At 43.6% G+C, this 26,661-nt stretch overlaps 1 protein-coding gene across 2 annotated transcripts in view; it reads right to left on the reverse strand.

The window, feature by feature from the left end:
* RAD18 (RAD18 E3 ubiquitin protein ligase) overlaps positions 1-26,661 on the reverse strand; it is a 143,928-nt gene that overhangs the window by 108,895 nt on the left and 8,372 nt on the right. Inside the window, exons 3-6 of one of the 2 annotated variants that reach the window (XM_048491402.1) lie at positions 16,376-16,437; positions 11,085-11,155; positions 2,515-2,855; positions 610-709 (exon numbers count right to left, since the gene is read on the reverse strand). In XM_048491402.1, coding sequence (XP_048347359.1) covers positions 610-709; positions 2,515-2,855; positions 11,085-11,155; positions 16,376-16,437 — 574 coding nt within the window. The remainder of the gene's footprint in view (positions 1-609; positions 710-2,514; positions 2,856-11,084; positions 11,156-16,375; positions 16,438-26,661) is intronic. The other variant, XM_048491403.1, reaches the window with a different exon arrangement.

Genomic DNA, 26,661 nt, shown 5'->3' on the forward strand with positions numbered 1-26,661 from the left:
TATATCCCTGATGTTTTTTACCCTGAATTGGTTGCCTAATACATTTCAATGGCAGCCTTCTAACACTTACACTATAAGGCGATGTTAACACTTTCCCATGCATACTCCATCCATGACTTTACAGACTTCTACAAAAACTGACACAACACTTCCTATGGCAAGACATCAGTTTTAGAACCATCACAGCCAAACAGTCAAAATCATTTAATTCCAGCCTGTATTTTTGTTCAATATACCAGCTTTGCACACTTACCAGAAGGCTTTTTAAAAGGGAGGCAATCAAAGTAGTGCCAAATAGAAATCCAGTCACATTTTTAGCACAAGATTTTGCTTTCCTGCATACTCAAACCCACCAAAATTATCTACTTTACTCTTCTAACTGAATGTTCTTGAATAAAGTAAGAGCCAAGGGGTTTTGTTGCTGATACTGGAATTTTTTTCCCTTTTTAGAAGGGTGCTTGTCAAGATTAGTCTTTATCTAAGGACTGTGTTCACAGGATAAAACAGGGAAATGAAAACTGTTCACTTTCCTAATTCAGTCACAAAGCTACAAGCTGCTACAGAAAATGGACAGTAGCAGCAAACAGATCACCCATTGAAATCTCTCACCTTCGGAGACTTTCTTTCTTTTCATCACTGGTTAAGCAGCTATCAAGGTGTTCGTTTACATGCAGTTCGTGAACAGGAACCCCACAGACTGGACACTCCACTGGAAAATTTAGAACACACACACATTAATATGACTTTTCCTAAAGCCTATGAATTTTATGAACGTAAAGCTATACCAAATACATTCATAGTTTGTTTTGTGAAGTCTGTGTTTGTGCAAAAGGAAATGCACAGTTCTAAGAGATTTCTTCCCAACATAAATTCCATTTATTTAATTAAAATATCGATAACCTACCTTTCCCATCATCTAACATGGGCTTACAGTGGTTCAGAACTCTAAGTGTAAACCACACTGCACAAATAACTTAAAACATTATTAAATTTCAAAGTTAGAAAACCATGAAACATGAAAACATGAAAAAGCCTTCTTGCTGCCAGGAAACCCACAAATCCATCTCTGCTGCATGTCCTCAACTACATCAAAGTGATCTCAATTCAGTTTGAATGCTCTGAAAAGCCGCTTTGATACCTCCTGAACTTCACGGACCTTTGGGGGCAGTTTCAAAGAACAGGTGCCTCAATCAAGAAGGAACATACTTTAGGGATGGGACACTCAAATGAACGCTCTGGGAAAATCAAAGTTGATGCATAGGTTCATACAGGGAGTAAGAACTCCTCAGATATGTTGGTCCCAGCCATAGGACTTTGCAGGTTATAAATCAACACCTGGAATCACATCCAGAAACGAATAGGAGGCCAATGTAGATGATGTAAAATTAAATCTACATGTTCACATCACTGATCATGAAAATTTAATTTTATGTAAATAAGCAGCTGTGTTCTGTGTGAAGTGAAACTTCTGGACAAAGATAGCCCCTACAGAGCACATAGCAGCAATGCAGTATGGATTGGCATGGCTAGCTCAACAGAATCTAGTTAGGGATCTAATTTCTGCCTTAAATGCCACTGAAAGAACACTCTTCACATAACTGCATTAAGCTGATCTTCCAGCTGTGGAGAAGAGAATGATACTACTAATCAAGAGAGAATGGTTGAAGGAAGGTTATCTGCTTCCTGCTGAAATCTGAGAGGAAGAGCAAGGAACTGCTGTTAACAGAGTTGCAGCAGTTCGGGCATTTAGGCTCAAGTGGCATAAAATGGAAAAAAGAAAAACCTGCCAAGTTCTTTCATGAGAAGTCCATGATCAGTTATTCCAGGAGACCTGGGGAATCTTCCTAGATTCACACTACAGCAGATTGTCTCAATTTATACCTGGATTGACTTCAAAAGCATTTTTGAACAAGCAAGATCAGAACAAAACTGGGTTTAATAAAATTCCCAAGCTGTTCACTGAATTTGTAAGACTAACATCCCCATCCAAGGGGAAAGGGGAATCCATTGGTGGGAGCAGCACGTGGCTGCGCTGCAAGATTTGGACAAATCCAACAGCATGCAGCCACAACAGCCCGTCCCCAGTGGTGAGACGCAGAACTAGACAACAAATTATCATAAACATTGTATAAGATCTCATAAACATTGTACATAAGGCAATACATTGTACATAAGGTTATACATTACTTTGTAACTTGCTGATTCACTGAATGTTGAAGCTGTATGCTGTTTTACTTAGCTAAACATACAAGAAGAGAATTCACTCTCTATTACTACTATATTCACCTGAATGCACTGAAGAAATTACTATTGAAAACGTGGACTAGCGCGCAACACGTTCTGCGAATGTGGCTGCTGCCGTCGTGGTTTGACTATATATATTTGCTGATCTGTCAAATATTGCAGAAGATACACAGCTGAGGCAGATGCCTCACAAGACAACCCATTTTAAGCACAGGTGAAAATTAGAATGAGAAACTGATGTGCATGGCAAAAATAAACTACAGAACCTACCCTTTGTGACAACTTTTGTTGCAGAAGTCGAGGGTGTTTCAGGTTGTCTTGTATCTTCCTTAGGACTTGCACTTGCTGCTCCTTTGGTCGGGGGCATGTGGTCTTCTTCAAAACCATAGGGGTCCTGTTCCACCTTCACTTTGATCTTCTTACTTTCCCTCACAAAGGTCTTGAATGATCTAGGTGTCTGTTCTTTGACTAAAAAGTTACTTGGGCATTCCTGTCGTAAAGCAAAACCACCTGAAGAACTCAAAATGTGGTCTTTGACAACAACCTTCTCTGTTAAAAGTCCTGGAGGCAAAACTGATGGAGAATCCAAAACTGCCTGGAATAATAGTTGTCTAGGAAGAAACACAGAATTGGGTAAGTGGCAGATATCGTGCTTTACCTTCTCCTCATTATTTTTTGAAAGGGAACACAGAACCAGCAACAAGGTACATCTGTGCAACAGACTACGGCCCTTCCAAAATATTTAATAGTTGTCCCTTTCCTTGCAGTCCATATGAGGAGATGGGACACAAAGATGCCTAACAAGTGCACTCAGGTCTATTCAGTGAAACTTAGTCCTAGGAAAGTGTTTTAGGGATTGAACTCAAAACCACCTGCTCTAGCTACTTAAATTGGAAGGGGGGGGGGGGGAGGAAAGGAAGATGTAACAAATTCCAACACTTAGCCTTATTTGCAGATCACAAGGAGTCGAGTCATGACTGCTTGTAATTGGCTGGCTGCAAAAAGTAGAGTTCTAAAGGCTGTGTCAGGAGATTTTGGTTTCAGAGTGAATTTGTGAATGTGTGTGTACCAAAGAGGCTCGGTTCTACATTGGTTAATCTACTCTGAGGGGCTGAGGGTCAGAGGAAAAAGGAATCTATACTGAGTCCCTGATGTCAATAAAACCATGACACTAATTAAGCACATGGGTTGCTTCGTGTTTTCAAGTAAGAGACAAACAATTGCCTGCCTCTGCACAGCAACCACATGTCCACTGTGGTCTTCCTTCCAAATAGCAATGAGAGCCAGACCTGCTTAGCTTCCAAGATCTGTCAAGAACAGAACAGCCTGAGCCATCCAGGCCTGAGGAAGCCCCTGGCTAGCCACTGCCAAACATAATAAACAACACTGACCTTGATACATCAAGGGTCTAATTTCATATAAGGCAGTTTCATAGTATATGTGTTAAAATTAGGCAGTCGAATCAAATTTGAACCAAAAAACTGGTTCAGAAAAGGGATTTTCACCTGGTGGACCAGAATCCTACAATTTTCAACGCCCTGAACTAGCATCAACTCACCTTCCCCAAACAACTGGTGCAAAATAGATTATTCAATAGACAGATTCACTACAGGTTCTTTCAGGATTATTATTTGGAACTTCTAGAAATTTATATTAAAAATTATTGACTTTTGGTCAAAGTATCAGGCTAGTTTAGATGATGACTTTAAGGTGCTACTCAGGAAATCCCATACTTTGAAAAATAGCTTAAAGTCAAAACAGTTTATACCCAGTCTCAGAGACAGACTCTTTCCTCCCTCTTCAGACGACCTTCTAGCTAATAAATGCTAAACAGAATGCTACTATTCATTAGAGCTTACTCCTTGAAAACTATTCTCAGGATTGCATTGTAAATGCCCTAACTGGTGGAAGGGGGGAGGGTCACTTTAGTCCTGCTGTTTTGATAAGAGAAACACAATTTTCCTGTTTTAGGAGGCTTCTGATAATCGGGGAGACTTAGGGCACAACTGGACAGCAGTTCAGCATCCAATCCAGGGATGCTGCCACCATTTTGAAGCCTAATGCAGGTGATTTTCAAACACTGCAGTGCATCAAAACTAGGGGCTCCTGTGTGCCCAGCCCCACCCACTCCCCCGTGCCTTTTCAAATGCCCAAATGGCCACCCTCCCCCCATGGTGGTTTTGGCACTTGAAATGGCATGAGAGGAGAATTTAGAGTCCTACCACACTGAAAGCCATATCAGAATCAGATCCTTGAAGAATTTTTTTAATTGCCCAAGTTTGGTTCTAAAACGATAGCATTCCTATAGGAGACTTGGGGTGCAGTCACATCTAGTTGTGCCCTCAGAGGACACACATTCCAAGTTTTAAGGACTCAGTTAATCAGAAAGTACACAGAATCTGATTTTTTTGTCCAACAGACCAGCAGAGAGGCAATCATGACTGACAGATTAATCTCATGAAGAATTACTCTTAACCTGATTTCAAAGGGCTTAGGCTGGAAGAACTCCACAGTTTTGCACTGCGAGTCGGTCTCAAGTATCTTTTGTAACTAAAATATGTTAACAGAAACAACTACAAGGGGGCTCTTTCTATTTTCCTTCTTTATGGGAGCCTGAATTTCTGACAAAAATGTACTGTCAAAATGAAAGATACTTTCCATAATTTAAACCAAGACACCCTGTGTTGAAACATACCCCCATCTAAAGCCAAGCTGACACTCTTCAGCAATGCTAGCAATGCCAACAACTATTGGAAAAACAAACTCGCCATAACAAGTTGCAGCTTTGCTTCATCTCAAGGAATGTGTGCAGCTGAAGAACCCAAAGACAAAGGCAGCCAAACATGAAATGCAGAAGAGGTTGAAGTGATGCAGCAAAAGCCTTTTTGTTTTAAAAAAGCCTTCAAGCGAATGTTTTATAGGCCACAAATGTAATACATTGGTTTGTGCTTTATACTTCTCCATGACAAATAGCTAGGATTACTTGAGTATGAATAGGGACTGTAAAATTCAGGGCAGCCTGGCCACCTACTGAGACTTCCTTAGGATAGGTGTTTTCGAAAAATCAAAGCAGGTCAAGATTCTGTGGATCTCTTTTGCTAACAGTGGTGCTTTCTTCTGGAGCATAGGTGTCAAACTTGCAGCCCTCCAGATGTTATGGACTACAGTTCCCATCATCCCCTGATGGTGGCAGGGGATGATGGGAGCTGTAGTCCATAACATCTGGAGGGCTGCGAGTTTGACACCTGTGCTCAGGAGCAAGGAAAATTCCACTGGCACAAGAAATGTAGAGCTCGTAGTAGTAGTAGTAGTAGTAGTAGTAGTAGTAGTAGTAGTTGCTGTTGCTGTTGTACTTTATTGTAAACCATAGGCCATCACAATCACATAAAATACATAAAACTATGCAATCCCCTACAGACGCTGGCAAGGTATCTCTATCAACATATCAGTACAAAACAGTAAAATTCAAACGTCACAGGTTACATTTACAATTTAGCTTAAAAATTTTGGCCTGCAACTAGTTTCCTCCTTAAAGTAGTTGCTAAGAAAATAAAAGTAGCAGCCTTAGAAGAGACCATAGGAAAAACAGCAGTCAATCAAAATCATAGCCTGTCTTCTTCAGAATTTCAGATAAAATTTGGTTGGGACGTTTACTTCAAATAACATTGTACAAGGACCACCATAACACATCTTCTGTCTAAATCTTCTGGCTGGCCAGGGTCACAAGGGCAAAGATGTGGTCCTCTGGAAGCTTGTACCTACCATGGAAATATTCAGTGGGAAAGGACTGAAAGCGAAGGCTAGTAAATGCCTTTCTTAAGGTTGCACTGGAGAGATCAGTTAAGCATTGGGAGTAAATTTTATTTTTCTTGACTTTAGGATATCAGATTTTTGGAGCTTGTAGCATGAGGGGAAGGTTGCTTACAATGAAAGGAAGAATCAGTGCACGTGGAAATACCTGCAGCATCCAATCCAAGGATTCCACATGCATCTCAGTTTCCCTCAAAATCTGATTTCTGCCACAGAATGGCACACGAAGGTCAGCAGTTCCTTGGTGGTGCATTTACTTTGCATGTAGAGGGTACTAGATTCAATCACCATCATTTCCAATTAGAGGGGGTGATGTCAAAAAACTTCCTTCTGAGATCCCAGAGAGCTGCGGCCAGTCAGAGGAAACGACCGGGTCAGACTAATGGTCTGACTCAAAGGCTCACTATAGCATGCAGTGGGTAAATGTTATTTACCAGAAAAACAAATTAAAAAAGGATTCTCACTTCTCCAATCACAACTTTCCACTGTTGTAAATCATCAGTTTGAGAGACAGAGTGGTATCATGGTTGTACAGGAGCACCAGTGGCATAGGAGGTTAAGAGCTCGTGTATCTAATCTGGAGGAACCGGGTTTGATTCCCAGCTCTGCCGCCTGAGCTGTGGAGGCTTATCTGGGGAATTCACATTAGCCTGTACACTCCCACACACGCCAGCTGGGTGATCTTGGGCTAGTCATAGCTTCTGGGAGCTCTCTCAGCCCCACCTACCTCACAGGGTGTTTGTTGTGAGGGGGGAAGGACAAGGATATTGTAAGCCCCTTTGAGTCTCCTGCAGGAGAGAAAGGGGGAATATAAATCCAAACTCTTCTTCTTCTTCTTCTTCTACAGTTAAACTAGGATCTGAGACCCAATTCAAATCTCCACTCTGCAACAGAAGCTTGTTGGGTGACCTCAGGCCACTTGAACTAGCTCACAGAGTTGCTGGTTAGTGTCTGCTGACTTTAAAGAAAAAGAAGGAAAAAATACAGAAAATCAATTATTTTTACTGGAAGTTAATAGGGGCTATAACTATGGAAAACAGCTTCTGTATACCTGGGACACAAGCACAGGCAAAGGAAAAGATGATGGCTAGAATTGTGATTATATGCCAATACTTCACTAAAGGCTGTCTAATGTTACTTTGACTTGACAGAATATTATAACGCACTCTTTTTTCATTCCAAAAGATTACACACACACATAGACAAATACATATGCTTGTATTCATATACATACTCCAAAAACTATATGAGATTAAGAAAACTCTCAAGCATAAACGCAGCAGTTCTGACATTATATTTTGCCAAGGGTCTATAGTCCTCAAAATACACCTGGATTCTGTGCCATTAAAAGTAACAACAGAAGTAGCTCTTAGCCCTATAATAAACATCCTTCTTCAGTGCTCTCAAAGTCTAAGAAAGAGAAATAGCTGTGTAGAATAAACAAAGTTCAACTTTGAAGTATCTTTTCAGTTTTTAAGTACCTGTTATGTACACCGGTTTTACTGCTAAAGAAGATGTAATTTCTTGAACAGAGATGCAGCTACTTTATGTTTAGGAACACCAGACAAGTTTTTATGACACTGAAGTATTTCAGGGCAAGATCCCTGCAATGAAAATGTTGCAGGTAACCTGACTTCAAGACATTTACACGGCTTTTGGGTCGTGTTTTGTCTGAAATGCTACAACGTAATCATTTCATGATTTACCTGGCTTCCTCTCTGCTCCACAATATTCCTTGAAAAAGCAATGGTGTAACTTGTCAAGCCCAAAGCAGCTTTTCACATTTAGCAATCAAAACAACCCTGGGAAGGCGGAGAGAGAGAGAACTACCGTATATTAGTATTCTGCTTTGCTCTATCAGACCTGTTATTTAGAAAACAGAAACTAGTGTCTGCTACAGTTGGGGAAAAAATAACATCATTTGTAGATGTTTACAAGGAAATGCCTTAGATATGAGGGGGCCCAAAGGAATAGTGAGGATAAAATCATTTCTAATGCCACAAGAGAGGGCATTAACTGATGGAAAGTAAACCACAGAACACGTGTAGAAGCATACTGGGTGGGATCCAGAAGATGAGATTTCCTTCACCAAAATGGGACCTTCACCCATTTCCCTGCAGCCCATTTCACTGCTCCTGGAGGACAGGGAATATGCAAACAGAAGGATTCAGCAAATATCACCTGTTTTATTGGTTAGATTTGAGTCCAGTTGCATCTTACAGACCAAAAATCTTGTTGGTTTCTAAGGTGCTATGGGACTCGAATCTAGCTGTTCTACTACAGACCACCATGATTACCCTCTGAAACGGCTTAAGTGGAAGTCTACTTTGGATCCAACGTACAGATGCAAGAAAATATCCAAAATACAGTCTTGCTTTAAGACATAATCTTACATATAGGACATTCACAGTTACATGAAGTGAACCCTGCAAATGACAAATTTGTAAAAACAATACAAACCATAAATTACATCCAAAAATGATTGAGTCTTGTCGGTTCCTTCAACCATGTGGTTATTTGAAATACATATTATTAATTTTTAATTAATAGTTTAATATGGGTTTAATTTTTTCCCAAGGAATTCCCAAGAAGGAGGAAGGTATAGCCCCAAACCAATTGCAACCTCTACATATTTTCAAGAATCAATAAATATTATAGCCTTGCGTACATTTTTAAAGAACAATTTGTTCTGAACAGAAAGTTCAGAAGTTTAATAAAAGCACTGGGGCACAGGACTGTGAATCATCCAGTAAAGAAATTATTAAAGCAAGTTAACAGTAACACATTCAATTGTCCAACCAGCAGGAAACGTCCGATTACTATCACCTTTTTGTTAATAAAGCAATTCCTGCTGTACTCCTACAATTGGCTTAGCAGCCATTCTGTTGTAGACAAAGAATGCTCACGCACAGAAAGTGATTTTTTCAACTCTTTCAATAATCTCCTCTCAACGTGCAGCACCCTCGCTGGTTCCCCTATGTTAAATGTGAATAATTTTGGCAACTGTTTACATGCTACAATGTTTTTAATTATCATTCACAATTAAAATTTCCAGTGTTTTCATTGTCATAAAACTTAATTTGATATCAAAATATGCTGGCAGTCCGACCTATTTATTTATTTTATTCATAACCGGCCCTTTCCTGGCAAGACTGTATGGGAGTTTTTTAATCTAAATAATCAATTTCTTGACTTCTTCAGACCTGTTTTCTGCCTTCAAGTTTTTTTCCCTTCATTTTACATGGCAAAAGGTAAGATGCATGTACTAAAGTAGCACAGGCTGCAACAGTTTTCAATTCTCTCAAGCACAAGGATTATTTGCAATTTTGTTCTGGAAGAAAATTTGGACATTTATGTATGGGTGAACTGTGGTCGTTTGTTCACTCAGCCTCTCCTAGTGAATGAGGAGAACATGAAGAGGGAGAAAGCCACACATATACCTTGAGCTTGTTGGGGAAGGAGTAGGACTAAAACGTGGCAAACAGATCAGGTAAGAAAAATAAAACATTCCAGATTGCGGGGGGGGGGGGGGACAAACTACAAGCTGCACAAAGTCATAAGCAACTTTGTTCCATGAAAGGATGGAACAAGGGAAAGGAGCAGGGACAATGGAGATGAGTTGCTTAATTATTTTCCTGTCCAGTTTTCCTGCACCCCATCAATCAAAGCCATCAGCTTCGACTTTACAGGGTAAAAAGTACAAGTCTTCACATCTTCTCTTCCCCAGAGGAAGAAAAGCAACCTTGAGAAAGGAGATTTTGAGCAACACAACAGCCCAAATGCACCAGTGTTAAGCAAACCCTTTCCGTACGAGCCTTATGCTCAACACTGCTCAAGCTGTTTTGATTTTTAAGAGGAAAACAGTTTAAGTCAATTGAACAAAATGCATATTTTAGATTGCAAAAGAACTTGCAAATGGCTGCAACAAAGAGTCGATTTGGAAATATAAAAGCAGACTGCACACACTTCCAAAGTTTTACTTGTAATGCCGATTTTTTGCAGCAAGAAAGTCCCTGCTGAAGAATGGAATGGCCTTTCATGCCCTTTTTTCTAACATGGCTGAAGACAAGTCCATGTTTACTCCTATTGCCAAGTTACAGATGAACAAACTGGAACAGAGGGTGCTGAACTCTGCTGAGATACTCTGTGTACCTCAGAGAAAGAGTATTAAACAGTGGTTCCGATGCCCTTATCAACAAACCTTCATGAGTCAGCCACCTAACAGTTAAAGACTAGCCTCAGTCAACTCATGCTTCAACTGATGACACTGAGCTACCAACCTCAGAGATACTGGAACAGATAAAAATCGTAGACTCATTCATTCCGCCCACAATAGAAATGATGAGCATTATTGCAGTTCAGCTGCTCGTGAAACCTTACATCTCTATAATAGGCAGTTTGATCCCTAAAATTTCCAGAGGATGTCATCATCCCCCATTAATAACACTTTAACTTGTCTGCTTCAGGCCCACCTGAACAAGAAAAAAAAATCAACACTCAGAGTGATTCAACTCTGCAATGAAATTTAGAGATAACTAAAAACAGCTCAGGCTTCACTGTGCTGTTCTGTCACTGTACCGCTAAACAATGTGGCTGCCTCACTGCTGTTCATTTTTCTTTTTCTCTGTCCTATGCCCCTTGTCTATGGTGACATCAGCAACACTAGGCGGGGTGGGGGGGGGAGAGTTAGAGAGGCATCAGCAGTAGCACACAAGGGTTACCTTGAGAGCTACTGAATTCATTCTGAGAAAAGAGCCTTTCCCTTTGCACTTCCGTCAAGCAGCTCCTGTTTATCCAGCCTTAAGAAAAGAGACCTAAGAACAGAAGAGGAAGCCAACCCAGTCAAGGAGGACCTACTCAGGATGTGTTTGAGGGAGAGGGCAGCTTGACTGCTTGCCTTGTTTATTTAAACAATATTTTTGAGTTTTTCACATCTAGCCACTTTTGCTGAGTAAAAACTTTGATCCAGTTCAAAATGAAAGACAGAAAGTGACAGCTGCATTCCTCAGAATCTCAAAACAGTGAAATACCTTGCAGAACTAAAAGTTTTTACCAGGTCATCCAACAGCCGGTTATTTTTCAGGTCAGGTTCTACAGCTGGCTGGAAAAGAAAAGAAAACAGTCAAGAGGGTACTGTTTGGCTCATACATTTTAAGTCTGTCATGGCCATGCCTAAAGGAAAAGCAAAGAAGCTAGAAAATGTGAAACTGAACATTTGAGAAGCATTATATGGTTAAGCATTTTGTTTGTTTCAAAAAGCAATAATCTAGCAGACTAACACATTCTTACCACTAATCTCCAGTCATGCACTGATTTAATCAAGCGGCAACTAAGATCTGCAAGAGAACATCAGGCACTTTAAGAAGATAAAAATATTAAGCCACAGAGGGAGGACCAGAGAGAAAACTTCAAGGAAAATGCCAAACTTGGATTAATTACGGAACAAGCAGATACAGTTTCTGAAAAGGTCTGGTGCATACAAATTATTCTTTTATAAAACCAATATCTTCTTTTTGCCTTTAGTCGCCTTATTTGGTGCAAACTTATGTTGTTCTATTGCCAGGAAAGGTAATCTCATTGCCTGATGACAGAAGAAAAATGAAGAAACCAAGCTACATATAAAATGGAAGAAACCAAGCTACATATAAACACAGCAACATGCATCAAGGGGGAATAGAGAGAAAGACTGGAGAAGAGATTGGAGACTTCCCATTTTCAATAGTTTTAAAATTTAATTCACACCACTAGGAGTGAAGGCTGAGAAACAGTCATATTTTGGCAGTGCTTCTCAGAAACTGATGATAAATTTAAGTAGGGGACTAAACTCCAGTGAGTAGGGGACTAAACTCCAGTGCTGGCACTGTTGGGGATGTTCCTGGGGTGGAGCCAACTTTATTCAACTTCTTGAGCCCTTTCAGCCCAGGAGTGGCCCCTTTTTTTGGCATGGACTTGCGCTATCAAAAATGGTGGCACAACCCATTAGGCTGCATAGAGCCATTTCAATACCCTCAGAAGATATTCCCTGTTTTCTTGCTGAGCGCGGAGCTGAAAATCTGTGCCATGCCCAGCCATCATTCATGTACCCTCCCCCTCAGGATTATATTGCCCCGTAGTAAAAAGGCCTGTATATAATTTATGTTCCAACAGGATGTTCAAAACTAGCACAGCGCAGCATATAAATGTGAGCTTTGCTCAGTGCTTAGGAAACATTGTCCTAGATATCAATGTAAGAGGCTGCTAGATCAGACTATCAGTCCATCTTCATGCTATTTTTTCTTGTGCCACACTGAACAATTTTAATAAAGAACTAGTGGATGTTCTGGAAAACTTGCTAGGGGCATCTCATTTTCCCCTGCATCTCCCTGGCCATACAACTTCTTCTTTCTCTCCTCCAGACAACACCTACTTCCCTCTCCCTGTGTCCTTCTCTCCTTCCCATCCCACCAACATCATACCATTTTATTTTTTGTTCCATTTATATCCCACCTTTCACCCCAATGGGGACACAAAGGAGCATACATCATTCTCCTCTATTTTTTCATCACAACAATCCTGGGAAGTAGACTAGGCTGAGAGAGAGTGATCCATAGCAATCCATAATACAGTTGGGATCTGGAGAACCTGGGTCCCCAAGACCCTAGGCTACAGGATATTGGCTCTCCTTCAAGTCAGCTTCACTCACAGGCATACATAACTGTATGCTTCACACACTTATGAGTACTGGTCCACATTACATTTTTGTAAGTACATGAACAAAGTTTTGCATGTGTAATTTGGCCCTGAGAATTCACAAATCGATCCATCTTAAATAACTGCAAATCATAAATATCTACAGCAGGGTACCCGTGATCACCATGGCACCCTGGCACTGTTCCTATTGCCCACTGATAGGGAATTTCTGAGAATGTGACAAGAAAGCAGCCTCTATTGTTCCCTTAGTAAGTTTGTGACTGGATGCAGCAACTGACTCTACACCAAGATTTACAAGAACAGAGAACTGACAGATGAATACTTAGCAACTATTTATTATATACAATTAAGAGAACTAAAAAGAAACAAGCATAGTGAATAAAATCTAAGAAATGCATTAATGGAAATATATAATTATAAGTAAGCAATATGTCCCATCTCATATCAAGTCATGAGCAAAGCACTTGTTACTTTAGGCACAGAGTGCTGAAAAAGGAATCAATCTTTATACCTTTTGCTGTCAATAGAAAAGACAGTAAATGACAATCAAAGAATGTAAATAACTGTACATTCTCCAGACCCCTCAAAGTAAGATGGTCAGGGGAATTCCCCCTGCCCTATCTGAGGGAGAAGGCATGCCCTAGTCAGGTCACAATCAAGGTTAACATCTGTTATTCAAACTTTAAGGATGGTACAGCGAAGGTGTGGAATGTCTACAACAGTCTTAACCAAATGGGGAACTCCAAGGGACAACATCCTTATAGCTCACAGCAGTACATTTGCAAAGGATCATGGGAAGAAGAACCAAACTGAGAATCCAAAGAGACAAGACCAAGCCTCACTCAATTGAAATTTCACAAAACCCACCTAGTGTTTTTAGAAAGTGTGTGGGGACAAATTGAGCTATTTGAGTTTTGGATGTTTATGGTACACTGCAGACACTGGCTTTATGTATTTACCTGGGGAAACAGCCAGCGATATTCTAAAAACGGAACTCGATTGTGACTAAACATGACTGGGCTGCACAGCTAAAATGATTAATGCACCTAAGACTGGAACTTCTATTGAAATCAGCAGATTTAATATATTTAGCATTTTAATGTATCTTTATCATTCATGTGGGAATTGGATAAAAACATCCCTATATCAAATTTTGTTCACGTTCAAAAATAATTTATGTTCCTCAAATCTCGCCATAATATATCACTTCCGTACACATGTGCAAGGAGCTTCCCAGCCCTTCAGCACCAACTGTCACTGTTACAAAGCACAGTGATAGTTAAATGGCTAGGTTCTTCGGAAAAGGGTTCGTGTAAAGGGACAGCCACGAGAAAAACACGTTTCCAAAAGTGTTAGATGTCTGCAAAATGAAGACAGATACTGCCAGATGAGAGTTTATTAGCTATCTCAATATGTATAATTTTTGTGTAAGCTACAAAAATATTTTTAAACAAGATCTCCAATTAAACAGAGCTTTTCCCTAAAATCCCTCTGCCTGTTTTTTTTTTTTGTGCCTGGAAACTATTTTGTAGTTGACTCTGCCTTCCTGTGTGAGAATTACAAAGATGCCCACAGGCTGAAAAAAATGTAGGGGACCCTTGATCTGAAGAGTGTGTGTCATGGAACAGTTTTACCTCAATAGTTGTGTATCAGAAGGACCGCATTCATTTTAAGATACAACTGTATATACAAGTGGAGAACACAACACTGCTCACCTGGGGTATATTATTTCCACTCTATGTCTCTACCTCACATTAATACCACTTCCCATCCCAGCATTCCATCTCCCTTTCTCTGTTTCTGTGTCTCTCTCCTACCAACCAGACAACTTTTATTTGCCATCCCATTCACCAGTTTTCCCTCTTTTACTCCACTCCTTTGCAACCTCTCCCCTTTCCCCTCCTTAACCACCAAGCAGACTTTTCTCACTTTCAGTTTTTCCTTCTCCCAATTTCCCTGTCTCCTTCCCTCCCTTTCATCATTCACTTTTTTCAGTCACTCTTTATTAGAGCTGGACAAACCATAAAAGCCACCTGAAAGCGGGTTGCCAAGTTACACAGGTTATGTCCGGGCACGGCCATGTCCCCAGCACCCGGACTCAGCACAGCAGGCTGGCAAAGGGAGAGACAGCAGGATAACAGCCAACAGAGTAAAAGCCAGCAGAGAGTTGGCAGGGAGGGGCCTCTCACAGCTGAACCGGCTGTGAGAGAGAGTGATGAGCTGCAGCTGGGCCAAGAAAAGAACAAGATAAAAGGAGAAGGGAAATGGGCCTCTGGGGCTGCTGCCGCTGCAGCAGGGACTGGGGAGAGCGTTGGCAGGGGAAGGGAGTGGTAGAGAGGCAAGGAGCTTAGAAGGGGCTGCTGCTCAGCACTGTGGGGGAACAGGCTGGGGAACCCCGGGCTCCCCACCGGCTGCACACCCACCCCACCCCTGTGAAGCATAACAGGGTGGGCCAAGGAAGCCAGAGAAGGGGAGAAACAATTAGAGGGCTCTCTTCTGTGAGGCAACAGAGAGAGTGAGAGGGGTCAGGCAAGCCGGTAGCTCTGACAAACAGCACCGGGACCCCAGGCCAGGGTACGGGAGGAGGGTACAAGGCATGTCCTAATGCAAGGCGCCCTGTGGGCAAGACTGTTCCTTGGCCCTCAGGGCCAAGCTAATGTAACATCGTCTGGGGAGTCCAACCCCCAGAAGGTGGGTCGGTACAGCCACCTGCAGGACCGGGGCAACTAGGGGAAACGCCACAGGTTACTTGATACCAAGTTGCCTAGGCAAGTCACTTAGTTGCCACACGTGGGCCCAAATGAGTGGCATAGATCATGCAGCAGCAGGTTGTCTGGACAGATCATACAGTGGCTGTCTGCCAATCCTGCCAGCTCACATGGTAGCCAATCACCCAAGAAAATGGTTAGATCTAACTAAGGTTTCCTAGTTGTCCCTTTGGTTTTTATTATGTGTTATATGTTGTTCAGCAAGTTTCTCGTGTTAGTAAGTCCACACTCCAGCAGTCAGATACTGGAGTGGATGGGCGGTTCACAGGACAAGAGGGAGTGGCCAAACGATTGATCCTGCCTCCCAGATTGAAGGTGGTGTGTCATACCATGGCTGCCACCAAGCTTTGTCATGTCATTAAAGTTTTGCAGGAGTGAGTCCCCTATGCCAGTTGTGTGGTGGCTACTGCCGGCCTGGGAGAATTACATATGTGAAGTGGTAACAATTCCCCCAGGCAATTCACACTGCAGTTGCCAGCAGGGCTGACCCAGGCAAGTCCTTCCTCCTTTGGGGACGTGGCAGGAGAGGGTGAGATAAGAGAGCAAACAGGTCACTGAGGCTTAAACCAAGAAATCACTAAGCAAATTAGGAGAAGAACAAGGTTACTGGTAAAGGCAAGGGGAAAGAAGGCAACCCTAACAATGAGGCCTGAAGCTAAATTGCAAGGAGGGAAAACCAGCTAAGAGCATGTGAAGAGACCAGCTATTCAGTGCTCCACCTTGGGTGCCAAAGTTGCATTCCTAGATAACAGCAGAATAAATTTCAGATAACTCCAAAGCCATTCTGAATTTGCAGACCTGAGAAGGAGGTAGCCTAGAACATTTCCCAAATGTGGCGCAGAATAACAGATAATCACACTTACCACACAACATGTAGGACACTGAGCTTTATTAGACAGGGTCTTGCGTATGCACAGAGAACAATCTGGAAGAAAAAAATATGACTTAGACTGGTGGACTAGTTGGTAAAAGTACAAATGCTACAGTTCAATTTTCCAACAGCTAAAACCAGAGACATAAATTTCAACAGTGATTGTCATTTTCATCTGCCAAATGATTTTTTTCCTTGAGCTCATCATTTTTGCAGTGAACACATATTTTCCACACAGCAGCTAACACTGCCAAGAGGACAAGAACAGCCTTACAAATAGGATGACAATTTTTCCCAAGCAATAGAAACATAGCTAGAGTACCGTATTACCATTTCATGACATGAAATCCAGTAGAAAAGGCTGGTTCAGTTGGTTAAGTTCCTTGATAATTCCAGAAATGTATCCAGAACAATCACTTTCTCAGCAACATCATCAAAATTCCTTCAAACCATTCCAGTGATGCTCTTCAACAACTCAGAGAAAACATTTATTTATTATGTATTTGTTATAAGCATTTACGTCCTGTCTTTCTATAGCCACATGCAAGGCAGCTTACAAAAGGCAATAATACAAAATACAACAAAATACAAAAGGCAATAAATACAAAATACAATAAGCTTACAAAATACATAAATATAATAATGCAGTAACAATAAAACCAAGAACAATAAAAGCAAATAAAAAAGAATAAATCATACCATATCATTAAAAATACTAAAATTCACTTATAGAACACTGCTTGCTAATATCTAGATTTTAAAAGCTGTTTGAAATAAAAACATCTTCATCTAATAAAGAAAAAAGAGCAAGGAAGGAGCACACTGAGCTTCTGTAGGAAGAGCATTCTGAAGTCTGGGCACCCACCAAGAAGGCTCTCTCTTGCGTCCCTAGCAGATTAACAAATGGGATGGAGAGATAGCCTTCCCTGGTTTATATGGAAATAGATGGTCCTTCAGGTAACCTTACCCAATTTCATTGAGGATTTAATAGGTAATTATCAGCACTCTGAATTGGGTTTGAAAGGGTACTGGTAGTCAGTGTCAAACCACCTAGGTATACTAGATTGTCTGAAAGAGCCAATTAAATGATCTTCCTTAGTATTTTTTAATGTTTACAGAGAGCCCTGAACAAAGATCCATTAATTTTACAATTACCACCCCTCCCTCCCACCTCCCTTTGAGTGCATATACAACTCTCTTAGCTGCAAACCAATGCATCTGAAATGCTTTACTCTTGTTTAAGAAATCATGAATTATGAGATTGGAAGCTGGATGTAAATCAGTGTTCGAAATTGGCTTTTTTGTGGCGATGTAAATTATGACTTAAATAATTTAAATTATGATTTAAATCACTGGCTTAAATTACTTTGCAAGCATGGTAAGAAATAATCATAATTTTCCCTTTAATTTATAAACTTGCCTACCAGTTAATATTTTGTAGGATGCCAGCCATTTATCATACAGTTGTTACTTCCTTATCGTAACACTAAAATTATAGGAAAGAAGTTTAATTCTGTACTTAATCCACTTATATCACTCTTGATAATGAAGCAGAAAACTAGAGCCATTAATTTTCAGTTCAACAGCTACGCTGCTGATCAATTAAATAGTCTCTTAATAAATGTTAGATAACACGATATTCCATATATGGAAATCCATACTGACTTTCTAGCTGCATGAATATGAATATGTTTAATTGATCAGCAAAGCTATTACCCCTCACCCCAAGACATCTTAGAACATGCCGCCACTGATTTATGCTCTGTTCATTATTAATGTCCAGAGGGATCCGGAAATAAAATACTGGAACAAAACCAAGAGAACGCTCTTTAGCGCTAGGTCTCACTTCATATTTACAATGACATTACATTAAATTTGTCTTCAAAACTGTAACTGCAGAACTAATTGCAGCACTCAACTGAAATACCAAATCGCAATAGTCAAAAAATTAGCTCGCAGCATTGCAGAAACATGTGTCATATTATGTATGAAAGAAAAAAACTAGAAGAACCTGCAGGAAGGGAAAATCGAAGAGATATATTAACAGTGGTGACAGAAAGATACTCAGAATTATGCTGGAATACTAACAAAACTTTAGCAAATCTTATTAACCGTCCTTTTTGACAGAGCAAAGGTTAACTGCCCCATAAACAGAACTCATCACAGTCATTGTATAAATTGATAACACACCCCCATTTAGAATACTGTATACAGCTCTGTTTACCCCATCTCAAAAACAGTACTATAAAGCAGAAAAAACTTGGGGGGCATAATTAAAAAAAACAGTTGCTGAAACATTCTTCCTTCATATCCAAGGGAAGGTGTTCAGTCTCTCCCATAATACTAGAATTTGGGGTTTCCCAACAAAGATAACCCTGCATACAATTAACTTAGTATCCACTGCCATGAGATGTAGGAACAGCTATGACCTTAGATGGTTTAAAAAACAACAATAGGTAAATGAGCATTAGCAATGCGTCTATCAACGGACTCAAGTTTCACGTTTTAATACTTCAGTTATTTGTCAGACGGAATCAAACAAGAAGTCAACCAGCAACATCAAAACAAAAGTGAAGAAGACAGATATGAACAGTCCAAAATACAAAATAATTCCATCCTACAGTGGATGTATGATTCTTTCCCCACTCCTTCCTCGTTTTTGTGGATTTGGCTCTAGTTTACTGAGCTGGGGAGGAGACTGCAACACACTGCAGGAGAGGGAAGCAGAAGGAGAGGCCAAACTGTCATTGTCATTCTTGCTCCCAGCCACATGCCCCACAAATTCCCACTGTTTATGCTACTGGTGGACTGCATATTTGAGGCTAGCCTGAGTAGCCTCCCATGCCAAAGATTTGATGGGACAAAAATCCCAGTGTTTTTTTAATGGCAAGGCAATGGTAGAACAGGAATGGTTTAGTAGAGTGCCTTCAGCGCTAAGAGGTAGCACCAGGTGAAGGCTTAATGCCCTGTATACTGGCCCACGAGAGCAACTGGTTGCCCCCGTGTTGGACTAGATCAGGGGTCTGCAACCCGCGGCTCTTTCATCCTTGCACTGCGGCTCCACGTGGCTTGGGTCCTCTCAGCCTCCTTCGGAGAGTCGGCCTAAACGGCTATCCCAAGCCACTTCTGGCTTCCCTGTCCCAGCTGTCTGGTTGGCTGAAGCTGGTGATGACGGCACAGGGTGGGGGCGGAGCACCGCTGATGGATCCTCTTGAACCGGTGAGCAGCAAAGGGCGGGAAACAGGAGGAAGTTGCAGGAGCGCAGATTTTCAGCGCAATCCTAATCTCAGTCCGCCCCCCCCCCTTGAATGGGGGGTCAGGGGTTGACCCTGCTTTGGGTGGCCTCATTTCCCCCTCCCCAAGTCCTTCTTGGGGGGTGGGACCACATGGGGGACCCCAGCAGCGCCACTTTGGGTTGCAGACCCCCCCACCAGCCCCACTCAGCTCCAGGGGCTTGCCTGGTGGATGGCAGCCTGGCTGAGTCCAGGTGAGAAAGAGTCAGGTTTTAAAGGAGTTCTTACCTGCAGCCCTGCAAGGTTGCACTCGTTGGGGCTGTTTGATGGGGAGGTGGGGGTGGGTGGGAATTGTTTGCTTCTGCATTGCCAAGGAGGGCAGGAGTGCATGGGGAAAGCCTTGCACGTGGATCTTGGAAGGGTAAGTTTGTAGATCATGGAAGGGAGGAAGACCGGGATCATCTTCAATCATGGTTGTCGCGGGTTGCCAACTCCCGGCGGGCAAATCCCAGGACATTTGGGGGTAGATTCTCAGAAGCTGTGGCTTTTGGGACCAGGGTGTGGGCCATGCTCAGTGAGCAATATGTCTGTCGAGTCCACCCTCCATGGCAGACATTTTCTTGGGGGGGGGGGGGGGGGAGAAGTTCAGGCCCCCCCAGAAGTTGACAACCCCATGAAAGGCACCAATTTTGATGCACCATCCAAGTGGAATTTGAGGGGTTTTTGGGGGGGGGGGCATAATCAGTGGCTTTCAACACAAGAAAAGAGAAATGTATGAAACGGGGGTTCTATTGCTGGTCATTTGAATCATGTACAAAACAACAGGCTTTTTACCCACCCACCCCCACTTTAGCTTTGATGGGTAAAAATGGGCCCCAAAGAAGAGAACATGAGAATATATACAATGTTATCTTCATTTTAGATGTCAAAAAGTATTTGCGGCTCCCAGTGTTTTCTTTTCTGTGGAAAACAGGTCCAAATGGCTCTTTGGGTGTTAAAGGCTGCAGACCCCTGGACTAGATGAATCAGTGGTTAGATCTAGGTTTCCTCCTATGATCTTATGAGCATGAAAACTAGAGGGAAAGATCGTTTTTCCATGCTCTCAGTTGCACATTAGAAGAGCCAGCTAAACCAAAAGATCTCCTCAACATCCCTTAATTAGAACAGGCATTTTAAAACAAGAGGAGCAAAGGACATAACCCTGTAGTAAAAACTAAGTACAGTTTACATTGCTTTGCAAAATTAAAGCTTTACATTTTACAACTGTCATAAGAAAAGAGCCAGAAAGAGCTCATGAAGGTGACTTTGAGAAATGTCATTCAAACAGCATTTGCATGTATAATACTATTTTATTCTCATACAACAAGCTAGTTGGGAATACTGGAATGGAAAAGTCCATTAAGATTTGGATTGTTTTTTATTGCTTGCTTATATCCAGACTGTAAGTATACAAGACACACATAATTAGTTGGGATTAATCATATTGGATTTGCTTCCAGGCAATTTACATAAGAAATTGGTACACACATAATAGGTTTATGAGCCCCTATCAACATTGCCATGTACCTCATTAAAACAGGGTTCCAAGTAATTCTACTCAGATATCTGGCCCACAGTATTTCTAGTTTCTAGGAATAGAACGCTTTAAATCACGGTGGCTCTGGAAACAAAATTATAGTAAATTCCATAACTTCTGTCAAAGCAGGTGTAGCACCACATTATGGGACCATGGGAAAGAAGAAGCTACATTACAAAGACATTCACATACTTACACCCATTGCCGCCCATGAATTCTCATACTGAGAGCCAGCATGGTGTAGTGGTTAAGAGCAGGTGGACTATAATCTGGAGAATCGGGTTTGAATCCCCACTCCTTCACATGAGCAGCGGAATCTTATCTAGTGAGCCAAATTTGTTTCCCCACTCCTACATTCCTGCTGGGTGTAAGGAATTCCATAGAAGCAGAAATAAAAGGCTCTTTGGTGTAAAAGACCGTTTATTCAGACATCTTAGAAAGCTCATGTACACGCAGTGGCAGGAATAAGATCTCCCGCCAGAAACACAGGTTATAACTCTGTCCATCCCACCCCCCCTCCCGGATTCCCATGGGAACGGAGGTCTCATCTCCCTCGCAGAGATAAGGTCTCCGCCGGAGAAGCTGGCCCATCGCCCGGGCTGTGGAATGTAGTCAAGGCCAGGCGGCTGCCCCTCTCATCAACACCATTGAATCCTTTACACTCTGCCTCCCTTAAAAAAGACCCCTCCCCCCCAGGTTTGTGCGGAAAGGCGCGGTGGAAAGCAGAAATAAGGGCGGGGGCGTCAATATTTTCGGAATAAACCCATTGATTATACCCAGAGGAATCCCCCACCCAAGAGACTAAATATTGTAAGCGTTTGCGATTAAAGCGAGAGTCCAGGATGGCGTCAATTTCGTAATGCTTGTGGCCATCAATAATAGTCGGTGGGGGCCTCTCCGGCGGGTCGTGCCAGGCATCGGAAACAGGAGCCTCCTTGAGTAAACTGGAATGGAAGACAGGATGAATGTTACTAAGAGAGTTAGGCAAATCCAATCGGGCAGTGACATCATTAATCACTTTAGTAATCTGAAAAGGTCCCACGAATCTTTTGCCTAGTTTAGAAAATTTATGCACGTCTCTGAGATTTTTGGTAGACAAATACACCCAGGCGCCCACATGCAGAGGAAATCCGAGCGGTGCTTATCCGCTTGCAGCTTTTGGGAGTCTTTAGCCTGTTGTAAGGCAGTCTGGACCGATTTCCACCCCTCGGCCAGAGATGAAATCCATTGTTGAAACTCTGGAGGATCCAATGCTTCCGCAGGTAGTTGCGGCAAACGGCGGGAAGGAGCGACGGACACAATTTCGAAGGGGTCTTTTGTACTGCTATGAACCGCATTGTTATAGGCTGTACTCTGCAAGCGGAATTAGCTTCGCACCAATTGTCTTGGTGGTAGTTGGTGTAACAACGTAAATACTGCTCTAGGGTTCTGTTACGTTCTCTCCGACTCACCGTCACTTTGAACGTGGTAGGGCGGCAACCGCCTTGGTGACCCCTAACAACCCTAGAAAAGCTTTCCAGAACTTTGAAATGAATTGGGGGCCGCGGATTCGGAGACCACCTTAACGGGCGCGGAGTGCAGACGGTAAACATGCTGAATGAACAGACGCAGCTAACTTAGGAGGCGGAGGGGATGGAAGCACATGGAATAAAATGGGCTTGTTTAGAAAATAAGTCCACTACCACCCACAAGACCGTGTTGCCATGACTTTCTGGCAAATCTGTAATAAAATCCATGGAGATGACTTCCCAGGGGCGGGAGGCCACCGGGAGAGAGTTTCAACAGACCATGGGGGTTTCCCTGAACGTTCTTGGGTTCTGCACAAACAGAGCAACCTTTAATATCCGTCCCAATGTCCTTGCGCATCGCGCGCCACCCGAACTGACGCCGGGCCAAATGCAGAGTTTTTAGAAAGCCAAAATGTCCAGCCCGAGCGGGCATCGCCCAGTGACAGGCCTGCGAGGGGAACCTGCTTGCGGAGGGAGAGGCCGCGATACTCAACAATCCCTCCCGTAGCCAAACGCCATTCTCCAAACGCATGGTGGGAGTCGCCCTTCCTCCGCCGGAGGCTTTCCGGCGTAGCCCCGCCTCCACAAGTTCCCGTGAGGGAAAGGCGAGTAGACCAGGCTGGAGGAATGGGCGGAGAAGGAGAGTGGATGTCTGAGATCCGAGGGTGGACAGCCAGCCCCTGGTGGGAGGGGAGAGAATAGTCTTGCTGGAATGTCCCGGTAAGCTGGCTCCACCCCCCTCCCCTCGTAGGCGTAGCAGCCGCATCAGCCAGTTTATTGGTTTTTTTCCGGGGGAAAAATGGACCGCGTGAAAGAGAAACTTGAGAAAAGAAATTGGCCCAACGAAGTTGCTTCAGCGAGACATCTTAGGGGGGGGGGGTGGAGGAGAGGCTGGCCGAAGTTCTTGTGATCCGACCAAACTTGAAAGGGGTGTTTAGCCCCCCTCTAGCCAGTGGCGCCAAGTGGAGAGTGCTACTTTAATGGCCGCAGTCTCTTTATCCCCTACAGTCCAGTTGAGAGTTCAGCACCGGAGAATTTCTTTGATAAATAAGCACACGGAACCAGCTTATCATCTTTATTTCTCTGAAACAGGGCTGCCCCAAGCGCTTTGTCCGAGGCATCCACGTGAACCACAAACGGGAGATCTGGGTCAGGGTGCTTTTAGGAGGATAGAGTTCGGTGGTAAAAGCAGACTTTTAAAAGCTGAAAGGCTTGGGTCTGACATTCTTCGGACCAGGAAAGGGGGGGCCTGGGCTTGGCCCGGAGACAGTGGATCTTTACCCTTTAGATAGCACGTAAAGAGGTCTGTAGAGAGGGAGAGTCAGTTCAGCATTAATTGGGGTATAAAGTCCACGATAGAAATTAGGCAAAAAACCTAGAAAAAGATTGGAGTTCTTTTTTAGGTTGGTAGGGAACCCGGCCATTGGAGGACCAAGCATCAATCTTAGCAGGATCCATTTTTAGGCCCCTCGGAGGCGAGATCCGGTAACCCAAATGAGTCAATAGAGGTTTGGTGGAAACAGCACTTGGAAAGTTTTGGCAAAGAGGGAGTTGTTGAGCAAGCGTTGCTCCAATACTTCGAACCAATGCTTCATGCTCCTCCATGGTTTGTGAATAAATTAAAACGTCATCTAAGTACACCACTACTCCCTTGTACAATAAATCATGGAGAACTTCGTTGATAAGGGCCATAAAAACTCCGGGGCCCCACTTTAACCCGAATGGCATTATTAAGTATTCAAACTGTCCAAACTTTGTGTTAAATGCAGTCAAGTGTTCATAGCCTTCAGCAATTCTGACCCTGTAGTAAGCTTCTCTCAAAGTCCAACTTAGTAAAGATACAGTCCTTTGCCCAATGCGTCTAAAAGGTCCTTGAGTCAAAGAGCAAAGGGTATTTATTGGACAGGGAGACTGCATTGAGATCCCTCGGTAATCTGTGCAGAGCCGTGAAGATCCCATCTTTCTTTTACAAACAATACAGGAGCAGCATGTGTGTGTGTTTGGTATTGGCCCATGCAGTGATGAACCTCAGCGAGCGAGGTTCTTTGTCTAAGAAGGCACGAAGTTCCTTCTCCTCATTGGGACTCATGCGGTAGATTCTACCTTTGGGCAGTTCGCCCTGGCTGTAATAATGCGATTTTGCAGTCAGTGTCTCTATGGGGTGGCAACTGATAGCATTCTCTGCTCCTGAAATACTCTGGCTAATGATCCTTTGATACACGCCCGGTGGGATGTCGGTAGAATCCCGGGAGCAATCAGCTGAGGAAGTGAAGCCAGGGGGGGGGTGTGTCAGGGAGAAGTCGAGTTTCCCCCAATTCATGTGTTCCCCGCAGGGAAGGGTCAGTGAATTCCAAGATCCTTTTCTTTCCAAAGGGAATTTTGGTTCATGCAACAACAACCATGGCATGCCCAGAACTATGGAGTGTTTGGCCACTGGCGCCAGGAATAAAACTAATTTTCTCCCTGCACGTAGTCGGCACTTGGCAGCGGAGGAGAACCAGTTATGCGTTTTTGAACTGGGCCGGTCCTTCGCTCCTTCGAGGAGGACTGCTGCCGTCCATTTGGGTGAATGAATGGTATGGAGAAAAGCTTAGCCAGGGGGACTTGGTCTAGACCTGGCTCCTCCCGGGCCACCTGGGGCCGCATTAAGCAATGAGGAGCAGCCAGAATCCCACAAGGGCTGAGGCTATAATATCAGTAGTAAGCTTAAGCCGGGGTTGGCCAGAAACGCTTGGATTGTAATGGGAGCGCTGCCTTCACTTTCACCGCGTCTGAAGTCGAACTCCATGTCCATGGGGGGGGTTGAGAGCTCGAAATCCCATGTCCATGGGGGCTGAAGAAAGGCAAACAGCTGCTTCCCCTCCTCCTGGAGTCGCTTTCGATGACTGCCTTAGAGCGAGCCCGTTGGGGTGACCCTGGTGGACCTTGCGTGGTGGCTTGGCAGATGGGGTGCGCGCGGGCCGGAGCGGTTGGCTTCTGTTTTTCGGGCAGTTGGCGGCTAGATGACCTGGACTCTCCGCTTGGTAAAGACACAATCCCAGTCGGCGACGGCGCTCGGAGAGTGGTCTCGGTAGGGGCGGCTGGAGGCTTGGCTTGGTGGACGCAGTGGCAGGCTTGGCGCAGTGAAGCGGCCTCCGGCAGCGAAGGCACTCTAAGCGCAGACGCCACCTGGGATCCCAATTCAATCCAATCAGCAATACAGCGGGGGACCCGAATTAAAAACACCGCTTTCACGCAGCTTGGCTGTCAGTCGACAGCATCTGAGAAGTATTCGCATTTCATGCGCTCAGGCCACTCAGGAGGGAGTCGAGCAGCGCGCCGCACGAAATTCCACGAGCAAATTCTGGCAAACGAAGCGGTTGCCTTTGCTGAATAGTTTTGATGGTGCTGGGATAGCTTCATTTTCCGCACCCGGATCTTCCTGGAAGCGAGCCCTTAAGGCTTGGAGGAATGCGAAATGTACCGTCGCAGTATCTTCTATCTTGTAGGTTCAAAAGAGTCACAAACCAGTCGGCTGCTGCCTCCATCCAGGACTGGAAGCCGATGTCCCGTATTTTTTCGCTGGCTCAGACCGGGTATAGAAATCATCGCATAGTCCTCCATCAGCCAGGCATCGAAGTTGCAAAGATGAAGTAGAGGGGAGTTTGGAAGCCCGGTCCCATCCCGGGAAACGGGCAGGTATTGGAGGTCTGTAGTAACTCTCCATCGGCCCTTGGCTACCGCAGGGGCGGGCGGTTGCGCAAAGAGGGATTGAGCAAGGTTGGGAGGCAGCCCGGTTTGCGCAGGGGCGGACCATTGGTGGAGGTAATCCAACGCCCGGTGCAGCTGGCTGTAACCCGGTGGGAGCCGGTCCTTGGAAGGTGGCTGGACCTGTAACGCAGCGTCGCCCCTCTGGCGCCCGGGCTGGTACCCGTGACAGCGTAGACTCCAACTTGGGTTGTCCTGGTCTGCTGCTTCTTCA

The sequence above is a fragment of the Sphaerodactylus townsendi genome, linkage group LG03 (assembly GCF_021028975.2).
Source record: "Sphaerodactylus townsendi isolate TG3544 linkage group LG03, MPM_Stown_v2.3, whole genome shotgun sequence".
NCBI lineage: Eukaryota > Metazoa > Chordata > Lepidosauria > Squamata > Sphaerodactylidae > Sphaerodactylus > Sphaerodactylus townsendi.